At 34.3% G+C, this 15,108-nt stretch overlaps 1 protein-coding gene across 9 annotated transcripts in view; it reads right to left on the bottom strand.

The window, feature by feature from the left end:
- LOC143250793 (puratrophin-1-like) overlaps positions 1-15,108 on the bottom strand; it is a 208,357-nt gene that overhangs the window by 11,199 nt on the left and 182,050 nt on the right. For all 9 annotated transcript variants that reach the window (XM_076501789.1, XM_076501788.1, XM_076501792.1 and 6 more), the window contains 2 exons: positions 9,169-9,291; positions 932-1,159 (listed from right to left, as the gene is read on the bottom strand). In XM_076501789.1, coding sequence (XP_076357904.1) covers positions 932-1,159; positions 9,169-9,291 — 351 coding nt within the window. The remainder of the gene's footprint in view (positions 1-931; positions 1,160-9,168; positions 9,292-15,108) is intronic.

Below are 15,108 nucleotides of genomic sequence, written 5' to 3'. Positions count from 1 at the left end.
TTCAGACAGAAGCTCTTTGGTGCAGCAAACTAAAGCCTATTTCCCAGCTAACTGTTTAGAAATCAATGTGGATACTTTGGGAAACTGAAATTTAAACCTATTCATTTACTAATCAGTTAAGCCTTACACCACTTTGTGTTTTCTGGTAAACTAAAACCTAAACTTATATCCTTGCTAGTCCCTTAGGCTATATTCATGATCATGGGGTTTTCTGGTAGTACTTAGAATTTGTTTGTTTGTTTTGGAATTTCGCACAAAGCTACTCGAGGGCTATCTGTGCTAGCCATCCGTAATTTAGCAGTGTAAGACTAGAGGGAAGGCAGCTAGTCATCACCACCCACCGCCAACTCTTGGGCTACTCTTTTACCAACTAAAAGTGGGATTGACCGTCACATTATAACGCCCCCACGACTGGGAGGGCGAGCATGTTTGGCGCGACTCAGGCGCGAACCCGCGACCCTCGGATTACGAGTCGCACGCCTTACGCGCTTGGCCATGCCAGGCCTCTAGTACTTATAAACAGTGTCTGCTCGGATTACCATAAATTGCTTAAAAGCCATACTTTAAGTTTAATGTTATCATCCTATTCTGTGTGTGTGTAGAGAGAGAGCAGCATACTACTTGAACACTTAGTTTCATTTTAATTTTGTACACAATTTTTATTATAAGCTACTTTGGCATGTTGCATCTGCCACAATAATTAAAAATGTAACAAAGAATTTTTTATCAGTAGTGAGATTTTTGTGAAGAATGATATTTTTAAACAACAATGGATTGGAACACTCACCAAAAATTTATGTAACTAATGTACCTTTAATGAAAACTACAAATGAAAAAAGTTAAGTAAACCTTTATAACAAACACATGCTGTGCAATATAAGAGTTAGGTATGTTTCAGATCATAATATTTTATGATATGTATTGTACATACTCTATCTAGATGACAGTAACACTTGGCAGCATCTTCTAAACGTTCTCGAGTATCTTCCAGGTGCTCTGTAAATGTGTTCATGTGATTTTTCAAAGACACAGTAAGTCGTTCCACATCTCCCTGTCCACTGTCGTCACTTAGAACTGGAGAATTAGTTGAGATGTTGGAAACTTTCTGATTGAGTGTGGTGGCGTCTTCCAGCAGGTCGTTTCCCTTCTCTAGTTGTTGCTGTTAGACAGAAGTTGAAGCTTGTTTTAAATAGTTATCAGATCAAGCAACAGCTAAAGGCAGGTAACTTTCTTCTGTTTAAATATACTGTGTAATTAACTAAAATTTTAGGTGTTTGCAATTTCAGATTCAAGGCTTAAAACCTGAAACTGAGTTTTTGACGGAAACATGAAATCAAACAAAATATCAAAAGTAACCAACTCACTTGATTTTTGCAACAATCTTAATGAATCATAAAATTTAAATCACTAACTCTGGATGAAAATAATATTATAAGGTTTCACCACATTAAATATGTTTGAGCCAGACAAATAAAACCTTCCTGCACACTGTTATGGATCAACCTTTAAAAACTCAGATTTTACCACATCCAACAAAACAAACAAAAACTGCTGGTACTCACAGCAGACTCAAAGCACACACTCCTTACTTCCTAGATGCAGCATCACCACCACTAACACATTATCAACCCACAATGACATAGTCAACAAGAAAGTCAATATATGAAAAGTGAGAATCAACATCAAGTTACTTAAGAACTTCAGTTCCAGGCATGAGAGGATCAGATGCATATCCTCAACAATGAATCAAATAATTTACTCAGACTTGGAGAATCTAAAGTTATTCTTACTAACTTGCTGAATATAGTTGTCAAATTACATACACTACTTCTAATAATACCCTTGAACAAGTACAAAATATTGTATTTAAACTAGACCTAATACTCTCCAGTTTTATTCCTGGAAAGAATTTCCTCCAATAGCTGAACACCTGTTACGCTGAAATTGACAACGGAAAATAAGTAAGCAAATACGTCGTTCAAATTTCGCCGGACTATGAATCGGCCTCTATACTGCAACACAGTTTCTAGGTACTATGCGGATCCATATGCTTTGAAATTAATAACACTAAAATCAAAACCTGTTAAAACAAATTTCAAGAAAAAAGTATATGATATTCTACATTGCACATATATGAATAAAATCTATTTTTCATATAATTGCTTAATAATGTTGCTTTAGTTTGTTTATTTTGACCATAAAGTAACACGAGCACCAGATGTTCAGCAGTAGTAAACGGAGCTGAAAGGGGTGGGGATAAAGTTTTGCATTGTGGGTACGAAACCTATCCTCTAACCGAGTTTTGGTTCAGCTTCAAGACACTCACAACAGCAGATCTGTTACAGGTGTACAGACTGCCGCTGGGTTTTGACTTCTCAACTAAATCTGTGAAAAGAAACAATAGCACGTTTTGAACCATGCTGAGCACGTGCCCGATAAGCACCTAAACAAAGCCGAGCACATCTGGCGGACTGTTACTGGTTGTGTCTTGGATATTAGTGCAGTGGGGTATGTCTCCGCATCTCTCTCACGTATTATAGCGCGGAGATTTTCAAAGCGTGCGTGCGTGTGTGTAATTTGCCCTTACTGACACTATATAAGCGCAACTTTACGTAGTAACACGTGCTCTTAACATCAATTAATTCTTATAAGGCAAGTGGATATTTCGTTACGGTTTCATCAAGAGATTTAATCTAAGTGAAGGTTTTTCATTTCTGCAAGCATCGTATATTTTATACGATTTTATTCAGAGGTTTATATATATTTATATATAAATATATTTCGTGCTATTTTATTTTCATTACTACAATTGCTGGCTACCTCACTGAGTTGTGCACGATATTACTGAACTAGTAATGTTAATACAAACTGATCAACACAAAAGAAACGACTATTCTGTGTCAACACTCAGTTCATTTAATTACTTATGAACGTGACTGTTTAAATGGTTACAGAACCTACTGAAATAAATAAATAATTCACCTGTAAGTAATGAATATTTTTTATATTTTTAACGGTTTAGTTTTAGTACAAAGACACATTTGGCTATCTGTCATGTTCACCACAGAAAACTGAGCCCCAGAATTTAACGTTGTAAGTCCGTAATGTTACCGCTGTCCCTTATTTTATCGGGAAGGAAAGTGCGCTATAATCACTTTAGGCCATTTGAAAAAACACGCACACACAGCACAATGTCCTTCTCTTCCGTTAAAATTAGTAAAAATGGTTGAAAACTTTCTATCACTCGGCAACTGGAAAACAACTATAAAAACGACTGATATCTTAGTAGTGAAAATGTACTTTGTTTGCAGGCTAGTAGAGCAGAGAGAAGTGATGAAATGTGGTCAGATACTGTTGTTACGTTTTGATCTTTGAAAAACATTATTTTGATCCTACTTTCTTGATTTGTATGTACCCTGTGAATTAACTTTCACCTAAATAGTTTCATTAATTGACTTTCTTGTTGAGTGCTACAAATCACGGACAATAGATTAACCATTGGGGAACGAATATCACGCTCCACTGGTTCACAGTTCCCGTCTAAAGCCAAAAGTTTGGTCGACCTGGTTACAGCGCGTCATCAGAAACTTCTGAAACAGGTGTCACAGCGTCTGGTACTCTTTTTTTCTCGTACACAAAGTGCTACCATGTGGATTTAACAATGAATAACTGTTTCAATAATCTAGAATCAAAAACAGGAGGGGGGGAAGAATGCTATCGTTTAAGTCATGTACATTTTTGTTTCATTGTTCGCGAGGGTAAAACACTTTCGGACCTTCCCCGCACTCTTGGTGAATAAAAGAACACCAACTACCGTTACTTTATACAGCACCTATTTATACGCAGAAATCTGTATTCAGATGCAAGTAATTCATCTATAACCAAAAGAACAGAGTTTGCACTAAAACATCTAGTAAGTGAAATACCATGTGAGATACAAGGAACATAGATCACATAAAACGTTATGTTATTAATTGTAGAAGTTATGGCTTCTAAACTTTTAACTTCTTTCTTAAAAATTTCCAACCGCAGTTTCGCGTTTCTGACACGTTTTTTTTTTTGTCCTCTTTGAACGTATCTCTGCAGAATGAAAAGAAACAGCATTCAGTTATATTAATCAATCGAATAAATACTAAACAACATTAAACATACTAGTAATAAAAACACTTTCAGTGGCGAACAACAACAAAATAAGCCTGACACTAAATTCACTTCAAGTCCAACCTTTATGATTAACGTTACCTTGAGTCGCGCTACGTAGAGAGCTTAAAATTACCGCCATTGTCTTCAGAATGAGTAACTGTTTCCTTGACTACCTACGGTTTGGTTAAACTTATCCGGTTTTGTTTTTATGAATCTGCATTTCAAGTGGTGTCTGTTTCTTTTTGCAACTATGTATCATATATATAAATTGTTTTTAACGTAAGCACGAAGCTGCACAAAGGACTATTTGTGTTCTGCCTACAGGGGGGTATAAATAATCTTAAATTAATTTATATACTAAACAATCTAATTATCTTGTTTACTGTCCTGCACCTAGATCTTCATTCCATCTAATGGAATTCTTGTGTTCGAACAACTTCAGTGACATAGACGAAAATAAGATTTTTAAGCTCATGTGCCTGAGCAAGTTTGAGAGGCTCTCAGACTCTCTACAGTGTAAAGTCTACACCAACCCACACTTTTCGTATTTTTAGAACATATATTAATTACCAATCAAAGCAAACTACGTTTTTAAAGACAAATTAACGATTAATTTTAGCAGAACTAATTACATATATAAAGATTATTAATAATCACTTAAAAGCTGATTTATTGGGTAATCTCGGTTGTTCTTCGTAAATATTCGAAATTGAGCCATTTATAGCTTATAAGTAGTGAAACTGAAAAGATACGGAGTTTGCAGTGGTTTATATCTCTGATGAAAATCATCAGCAATGACAGGAGAGGAAACATCTAAAGTTCGTAACTGAAAGAAATGTGGTTCTAAATGACGTCACAAGAACTTAGTCACGACTTTCTGCCACTGTAATTCTGCCACGTTCGGCTTCAGTTTACAAAGTTTTAACATGTTTTGTTCATAGTACAATCCTTGTGCATATTAATGATAGACCATTCAAACTCTTACCGTATTTTGTAATTTCGAATCATCTGGTAAAGTACCTTCTTCACACAACGAAAGACAACGCATTATTTCGAACTTTCTTGTGCTGTTGGACCACGCATACTGTTTCTACGAACTGTATAACTGAACTCCCGTGATCATTGAGACGCGCTTGGGACGGTGGAAAATGCCCGGCCCACTCTGCGGCGGTTTTACAGCTCGGGGGTATTTGAAGCCTTGTTGTCATGACAACCCACGCTTAAATTTCATAAAGTGAGCATACGCACTTAAAAATCCATTTTCTTCGGAAATATAATATCAACTGGTTCAACACTTGACATCTACAGTTTAGTTTGAATTAAACTGGTTCAAGAACATTTACACAATAATGTAGAAAAAACAAAACGCATCAGTTTAAAAAAATTCATCTAACCCCAGAGGTTGCGTTTCACTCACATGAGATTTCAATAAAGAAATGTCGAGGAGCCCAAACTAACCACGTGCGTTATAATAAAACCAGCAGAGTGTGAATTGTTTCTGGACTGAACTTTTATTTTCAACTGAGCTGGTTGGTGTTCGGACATTGAAGTTGTTTTATCCGTCTTTGGCAATGCATTTTTCTTAATTATTAGTTGAGAACTGTCAGAAGCACGTCACATGTAATACTGTTTGAACTTTATGTTAAAAGTAATTAGTATTATATGAAATAGCCAACTTCGTGACTAATCGGAGTACGTTTTGTCTTAAGTTTTAAAAAATAATAAAAATTGAAATATTAATTTATAATTAATACCAAGCTGACGCCTGTTTTCAGCAATAGGGTATTATCAGCAGATGCGCACATTTGTTTTCCAACATACGCAGCATGACACCTACTCGCATAGATTAGTTTTTAAGTTTTGAATACTAGTTATTTATATTGTTCACACCTTTACCTCCATTTAAATACATAGAAAAAAACTTACTCAAACTTAGAGAATGAATATGTAACCATTAATTAGAGGGTATACACACTTTATAATTTTTGCAATAAACTTTATTATCTAACTTTTTTATTTCTCTATAGAATAACAGTACGTTTAATTGTACATAAATATATATATATATATATAACCCCTTGTCTTTAGATTTTCGAAAATAAAAGCAATATCACCCAAAATGTCTCAATAAAACTATAAAAATACAACAAAAATATTTATTGTTATTACTTTTATAGGTATAAATATTTTATGCAAGTATTCGAAGTGACCTCAGATTATATGTTTTTAACATCTCAAAATCCAGGTTTATCAAACTAAGCACTTTTGGAAGCGTAAATGATTACGAATTATGATTCTACATTTGTTAGTAGTGTTTCATTCATGTCTTCACAAAACATATTGAATCGTACATCACTGAGTGAAAATAGATGCTTTTGTTTCTCAAATTATTTTATTTAACAAAAGCTACCTGTCTATCATGTAACAACGTCTCCACCTTAACACGTGGGTCAATTAAGTCTCTACAAACCGTTTTACGATTTGGAAGAATTTTAAAGCTTGAAATTTGTCAAAATTTTAGTTGGAAATAAAATGCCTGTAACGTTTCTCGTTATAAAATGGATTAGTATTCTTTATGGTAATTTTGATATCAGTAAAAATTAAGTGGAATTGTTGTATTTGTGTCGTTGAGAAATTCACAACACCTGTCAGCTGACATTAAGGTAAATAAACATTAATGAAGCTTTACGAATTAACCTGAGAGGATATTTTATTCTGAAGCAGGGAAGTAAGTGTTTAACATCTGAAGTATAGTGAACGGGTAGTAAGTTAATGTAATGTTATAGTAGTTGAAAGACACTAAGACAACTTACACAACATACCATACATCTTAATAAAAGTTGATGATATCGAACAAGGAATCATGGTATTAAGGAAAGGCCTCTTTGGTACTGGATATGGTAAATAAAGTAGCTTACATGTGATAAAATATGATTCTCTACTTTCACTTAATACCTACACAACACCAAGCTATACCTAGTATTGCGGTAGTGTAGGGGCAGACCCTATACAGCTAGTTAAAGCATTGTGGTTTTGATAGGTCTTACACGCATACTGACAGCAAGCGAAGGTAGCAAACAGTTTTGTGCATACTGGTTGATTTAGTAAATACTGTAGCGAATAGGAACGTGTAATATTTTTAGCAGTGTGAACGTCACTAACGTGACCAGAAGTATAGCTTTGTGAATCTCAAGCTTCATTTTTAAACCGACTGTTACCGTTTTCAATAAATATTTAGTAAATACAAAGCCAAGATGGACGTAAACAGTAAATGTATAACAAATTAAATGTTGCACTTTAGTTTAGAGGTTGTCAACCAAACACTGTTGAAGGAATTCACAATTATTCATTTTCAAAATTCGTCCTCAGGTTCGACATAACACAGCGTGATGTAACTACAGAATGCTTATATATCGGTAGTAATAAAAAAAAAAACCACTGACGTTGTCATCCATTAAAACAAACAAATTCACACTGGCTATTAAAACCTGCTTTTGTGGAGATTACACTAGTAATCGCCACTTGTCTAACCCTCTTGACACTTACGTTCTACAACAATACTCTAGGGGTAAGATGTTACGTGTTCCCCGAAATAACAGTTAACCCCCGTAACAAACAATACTGGGTAGGTTAAACGACAAATTGTTCCATTAAACCGGTGATCAAGGTTGCATTAGGTGTTTAAATACGTCACAGGTACACACTTAGCAAATTATACAATTTAGATACCTACACAATGGTTCTCCTTGTCCACTACACAAAACTGTAACTTTCAACATCGCTACTGGCACGAAACTGTTCACCTATTACCTTTATGTTTTTGTCGGCTCACCCTGTACATAGACAGAAGACGTATAATACTCTAGGTTTACATGTTGATATCGTTATGGGCGTGATGTGCGAATTAAAAACAGCACTCAATGTGGGAGCACAGCTTGCTACTTGACTTGTAACCAGTTTTACAAGTAATAAAGAAACCTTGGCCATCATATATTGACACAATTCATTCACACCAAACTGCTAGACGACCACCAGTTCAGCCCACAGTTACAATCATTGTCTCATGATGTGTTCAATGATATACAAAACAGACGCAATCTTAATTCTAGACGCTAAAGAATATTAGTGCTATGTCTTACTTCTGATTTTATAACGGATTTGAAACTAAAATAATCGATTCCGTTTTTTTTCTTTATTTTAATTTGGTTACAGAAATATACTTGATGTTTCCCACAGACACCACTTTCAGAATACCCCTTCCTTCTCCCCATGGTTCACAAGCACGAGTACTTACAATGTTAAATTCAGATTTTAATACCTGCGGTGGACATAGCACTTACAGCCTATCGTACAACCTTTGTGCTTAATAAAAACCACTACAGCAACAAACAGATATAGGACAGAGCAGACGTGTGGGTTCCAACAACAAAACGCTAACAGATTGTAATTATATACCTTTTACATTTAGCTTTACGTGTTTGTTTTTTTATCACAGCGACCTAAAGCTCTGTCACTACTTCGACAAAACGGCTACTCTCATAATTCTACTAAAAAAATGAAGGAGAAACAACGTATTACATATAATTTCTATATTACTGAAATGTATTTTAAAATCTACTGCTTTAATGAAGTAAAACGGACCTGAAACATTCAAACGTATAGTTTAACACAACATCTGCGTTTCGCAAAAACAAAAAAGGAATACACGCACATATTATGTCTAGACTTCTCTAAAAATAAGTAAAATGGTATTTATATTCATATTTCTGAAGTGTGCATTAATTTATTACGTGTAACAGAGTTTGGCTTTGGAAACGTGATGCAATAATAATTTTTTTAAGTTTAAAAGTTAAGTTTTGGAGTTTCTGCGTGAAGTTTTGTCACTTTTTATTTTGGATGTGTATAAAAAGTACTGGAGAACTCTTATAAATGCTCATATCGTACAAAATGTATAGAGTGTAATTTAAAGATATCTACTTTCATTCCTTAATATAATGCTACTAAGATAAACACACCCATACTTACCATCGCTAAAAAATAAAACTTCTCGAACTCTCCTTCTTGTTCTTTAATAGTAAGCAACGAATCTGCAACAACTTGGTGTTTGTCGAGTGTCTCCTGCCCACTTTGGCACAGCCATTCCAACACCTAGCGGAAGAAATGAAAACATTTTAATCAACGTAATTCAACTCTCAATTCATTTCAATACATTAAAGCAAGAAAACGTGCTGTTAAAGGTATTTAATAACGTTCACTGTAAAATGAGAGAGAGCTAACAGATCTACACGACTGATAGAAATTAAACTAAGATACCTATTACTAGATAATTCTGATTACACATAGTTTTAACGATTTGTTTATTTCCCTTTAAAGATTTCACTTGAAGTAACTGATGTCTTTTTATTTTGATATTTTACACTGATCATGACAAAACAGTTGATTTTTTAAATTAAAATGTATTTACATTAGTTTCTTAACAATTAATGAAAGCCGTATTTATTTAGCTTCTTAAGTATGACTGTGCCAAATCAACTGCAAAATATTTGAGCTACGACACATAACTGATTTGGTGGAAATACTTTTTTCTAACTGTATACGGATGTGTTGCTTACGAAACAATTAGGTGAACTCAGCAGATAGCCTGACTTTGCTATAAGAAAAACTCTTAAGAAACAATATTCCATCAAGTTCAACAAAGAAAACCAGTACTAAAACCTTTTTACTTTTGTTTGAAGTTAAGCACAAAGCTAACACAATGTGTTCTACCCACCATGAGTATCGAAACCCGGTTTCTCGTGTTGTAAGTCCACTGGGAGCAATAACTTTTTAAAGCACAAGTAAAAACAATCTGTAACTTGAACTATCACATATAGACTATGACCCGCTTTGTTAACGTTACAAAAAATAAAGTTTCATCATTTTCTGTTAATCAGGGAGTAATTATTCATGTACTCAAGTTTCCGTTGATGTGTCTGTGGTTTTTGAATGATGAGTGATCACACATAACCTAAAAGTTAATTTCATCAAAATTAAATAGCGTTGTAAAACCGAAGACTTGCCACTGTCTCACCAGGTGACCAATACATATACACTACGTGAACTTACATATGGTCTGATAAATAAATACACAAATATAACATGTACTTACGTACGACATGATGAATAAATATACGTACACAACACTTATATACGAGTTGATAAATAAATACACAAACACATCTACTTACATATCGATAAACAAACACACATACGCAACACGTACTTGCATATAAACAAACACACATACGCAACACGTACTTGCATATAAACACACACACGCAACATACGCATATAAATAAACACACATACGCAACACGTACTTGCATATAAATAAACACACATACGCAACACGTACTTGCATATAAATAAACACACATACGCAACACGTACTTACATATAAATAAACACACATACGCAACACGTACTTACATATAAATACACGTACGCAACACGTACTTACATATAAATAAACACACATACGCAACACGTACTTACATATAAATAAACACACATACGCAACACGTACTTACATATAAATAAACACACATACGCAACACGTACTTGCATATAAATAAATACACATACATAACACGTACTTACACATGACTTGGTATATATAATTTATTTTTCAGTTTATTACTTTCAGAAACATTATCGAACATGCATGTACCATTGTCATAGATACCACCATTTTCTTGTTTTCGTTTTCAGTAAAAAAAAAAAAACACTTTGTAAAGAATCAAGTACTCTATCTAAAAATGAGAACATAGTTATATTTGAAAACAACAACGTAACTCTCCGGTAAATTATTATTTTTTTCAAAATGAATTAAAAACCAAATGGACGGTATTTCTCGAATATTTTCACACAACAAAAATGATAATTATGTGAAATAACTGTTTAACAACCACACATAGCTATAGTCAGATCGGTGAAGCATGTAACGAAATCTAAAAGCATATATAAACACGTTCAATTGTAATAAAGTAAAAATGCAGTTTTCACTATACCTAAACAACAGATCCAGTTATAATAAATTCAAAATGCACTGTTTTCAATATGCCTGACTGCAATAATCACTGCTTTTAACAGCAAGATCTTTCATGGCATTTTGTAATGAATAACAAGTTATCACAACTCTGATGTTACTGAGTATGTGAATCAAGAGATCAAACGTTATCAGGTGTCGGACTATCAATGTACGAATGAATATTATCTAATATCTTATATATGGTTAAGGTGACAATTTTTATACGACCTCATGCATGAATATCAAAATAATCTCAAGCAACCTGATTAACAATGAAATAATTTACCAATAAAGCATGATCTCTCTTTCTGTGCGTGTACATATATAACTTTGTTGTTGTTTGAGCAACAACTGTTATATTTCACTTCATCTCGCTTCGTACAGATAGCTTAGTCTCAGACAATACAGGCTAATCGCCGTATAACACTCATCAGAATGTCTTAGAAAGGGAGAAGCCATTTTTTGTTGTTAACCATGCGTAAAGTAATAAGGTTTAGGTAGATCGGGGCTTCAATGGAAAGAAACAAAAGACGCAGATTAATTGACCTGATCTCACGACTTTAGTCTACATTTGAAATCGTGTGAATTTTTAAACGCTGACCCTTGACGTTCTTTTAAGGATGAACAACCTTGCATCAACTCCTTCCTGTCACAGGAAGAACTCAGCTATATTAATTTGCACTGAAAGGTTATCAACTGTCCACCAATAGCAATCGTTTGAAGTTTTTACTGGTCATTGTTCGTGTCATATAACAAGCAGAAACAACGTCTGGCGCGTTAATCTGATTCAAAGCCATTCTTTCATACCAGTATAAAGTTGTCAGATAACATTTTATATTCATTTTTTTAATCTACAATTGACTATCGTGTTTGCTAGTCCTCGCTTCGTCAATTTCTGGTGGGAAAAGGGCTATTAAAATAACTTTTTAACTGTAATGTTTTAAATCTAATTTAAATACACTGGTCAAACGACTAGATCAGAAATTCCAAAGTTCAAATATAGGTGTTCTTAACTCAGCACTGACCAGAAAAAGGACAATGAATCAGCATCACCCGCTACCTACGCGACTACGAACCAAACAAAAAAACTGTTACAGTTATAACTTAAGATGCAGAGCGTACTCAACAAAATTTTGAGACTCGAATCTTGGAATTTCTGACCTGCATCTTGGCTAAGCCTAACCTAAAAATAATTTATAAATCACTTGGTTTAACCTTCTTGTAATGTATTTAACAGAGATAGAAAACTACTTATGTTGTTTTCGAACAGTTCGAGAATTAAACTAATCCAAAAGTTTCTCATGCTATTTTTACAATCCTAAGAAACTCAAATCTGTAGAAATACTTCTCATTTTATATACTCTCATGTTTGATACAAATCCATATTGACTTATAGAACAAATATATAACAAGCTACACCTACATATATTGGGTTGAAGTTTATGCTTCCTTACTAACGTTTCGAGATCACCTTTAAAACAAGCACGAGCAAAACAAAAATTGCTTTATTACAAACCGTGTTTAACTGAAATGGACGAACAAATCCGGCTGAAAGAATTTTCACAGATCTTATCCGCTTATCGTTTGAAGTTCGCACAAAGTGGATGAAAAACTAATCATTTTTAAAGATATAAAAATGTTCCGATTTTATAATCTAGTGTCTTAGAGCAAAACTCTCAAGATGTGTATCGTTAGCTCAGCAAAACTTGAGGAGAAAAAAAAAAAAATAATCTTGACCCAACATTTTACTTCTTGTCTGACAGATAATTCGGCTTTCAGATTATCTCTAACCTTAATAAACAAATAAAATACTTGTTCATCTTACTCTTAGCATTTAGTGAAATTCTTAATGAATAGTTTCCAAGAAATTTTAATTTTCTATGCGATTAATTACGGAATCGCTATATTATCTTCTACAGTTCTGTCCCACCAAAAGACCAGTCTCAATCACAACGAACGTACGTTTAGATCTAAGTAATTTAATAAATATCTCGAGATTAACGGTTGAGTATCTAATGTGACAGCAACATTAAATCCATATTTTACGACCTATATAATATACATAGTACAATGGAGAGATGGATTTTTTTTAACCTGAAGGCATCTTTTGCTCATGTGCGATAAACGGCCAGATCAGAAACTCTTATATTCAAGTCTAGTCGTCTGAACTTTAAAATATTGACCAAAGAGAATGCAGCCAGCAACAGAACCCGCCGCCACTAGGGTTTTGTTATGCTCTTTGAACCCAAAATTGGGATTAATGGTGAATTTTATAACGCAATCGAAGTTTAAAGTGCGAAATTTGTTTTTAAGCGCCACTGCGTTTCGAATCCTAGACCCTTCGATCCACAGTTAGACACGTTAACCGTGCCCTATCGAGCATAATAAGAAAGGAACGTTTTTTGTTTGCTCTTTCATATTCACGTCTTACAATTCCTATAATGAATCATAGCTGAGTATAACATTATAACGCCTCCACGGCTGAAAGGAGAGCATGTTCGATGTGACGGGAATTCGAAACGGCGACTGCGAGTCGAGCGTCCTAAACACCAATAACACAGACGCAACACCAAAAGTATATCTGCATATACTTCTCAGATATAAAACGGAAAAACATGGTAACTTCTCGGTAGTCACTATGTCGTTAGCAGTTTTCGAAAAATAAGGGATTGTTTATAGTGGAAAGAGTTCTGTTTGGAGCTATAAAAAAGTGTTTTGCTATTTGTACAGTTTTATAATTGTTTGTTTGTTTTGGAATTTCGCACAAAGCTACTCGAGGGCTATCTGTGCTAGCCGTCCCTAATTTAGCCGTGTAAGACTAGAGGGAAGGCAGCTAGTCATCACCACCCACCGACAACTCTTGGGCTACTCTTTTACCAACGAATAGTGCGATTGACCGTCACATTATAACGCCCCCACGGCTGGGAGGGCGAGCATGTTTGGCACGACGCGGGCGCCAGTTTTATAATAGCAAAAATTATGTTTAAATTTTTTAACTAGTGGGACTATTTATAGCGTCTCTTTACTTAAATACTAAGTTCCGCCGTTCATCATTCTACTGTCTTCACTTCGGTACTTAGATCAGTCGTTCATTTTTTTAAATTATTGTTAATTTAAAAGAGTTAATTTTAAGTAATGAAATCACTACAATCTTGAAATTTAAATATTTTAAAGAAATGTTTAGAATAAATTTTATGACGTCAGGAACGCAAACGATGCTCATTGCACAATGTTATATCGATACTCAAAGTGCGTGATTGTCTTTTTCTGGGTCCACCGTATACCAACTATATAGATTCTGAAGATAAAGTATATGAAATTCGCCTTGAAAACGAAAACAACATAAAGGAGTAATGATCCGGTTTTCAGTAACATCGAGTTGAAATTGTTATTTAAGAAGTTAATTATTCTTCATGTAAAGCACCTTGTAACAAAAATATAATGCTGTAATTTTGACAACTGGTAACAAAAAGTGTTCGTTGAGCTGCTGTACAAGATCATCTGGTGATGGTTTTTTCTTTTACACTCGTAATGAATCCCGCCTTAAGATAATGTATACAACAAACACGATTATCTGCTGGTTCTGTTTATCACACTGCTGCCTACCTTTCTCGCCCCTGCATCTTAAATCTAAATATATGTAAATAAATATAACCCTTTCTTTTGAATTAATAAGCCTAAATTACTTGTAATAAATGATTAATGAGAGAGGACGCATATTAGTTATCCTATAACTCACTACTTGTATCTCACGATGTGCATTACGTCATTACTGACGCATTCACGTTCATAAATAAAGACAACAGCGAGAAATACTCCTACGTAGGGTAATAAACAGTGTATCAGTCCGGTCGTAACAAACTACCAAGCCATCGTATGTTTTAAAGCAATTCTTT

The sequence above is a fragment of the Tachypleus tridentatus genome, chromosome 5, assembly GCF_004210375.1.
Source record: "Tachypleus tridentatus isolate NWPU-2018 chromosome 5, ASM421037v1, whole genome shotgun sequence".
Classification (NCBI taxonomy): Eukaryota; Metazoa; Arthropoda; class Merostomata; order Xiphosura; family Limulidae; genus Tachypleus; species Tachypleus tridentatus.
Note: the sequence above shows the minus strand (reverse complement) of the source record. Positions and strands in the feature narration are given on the sequence as shown.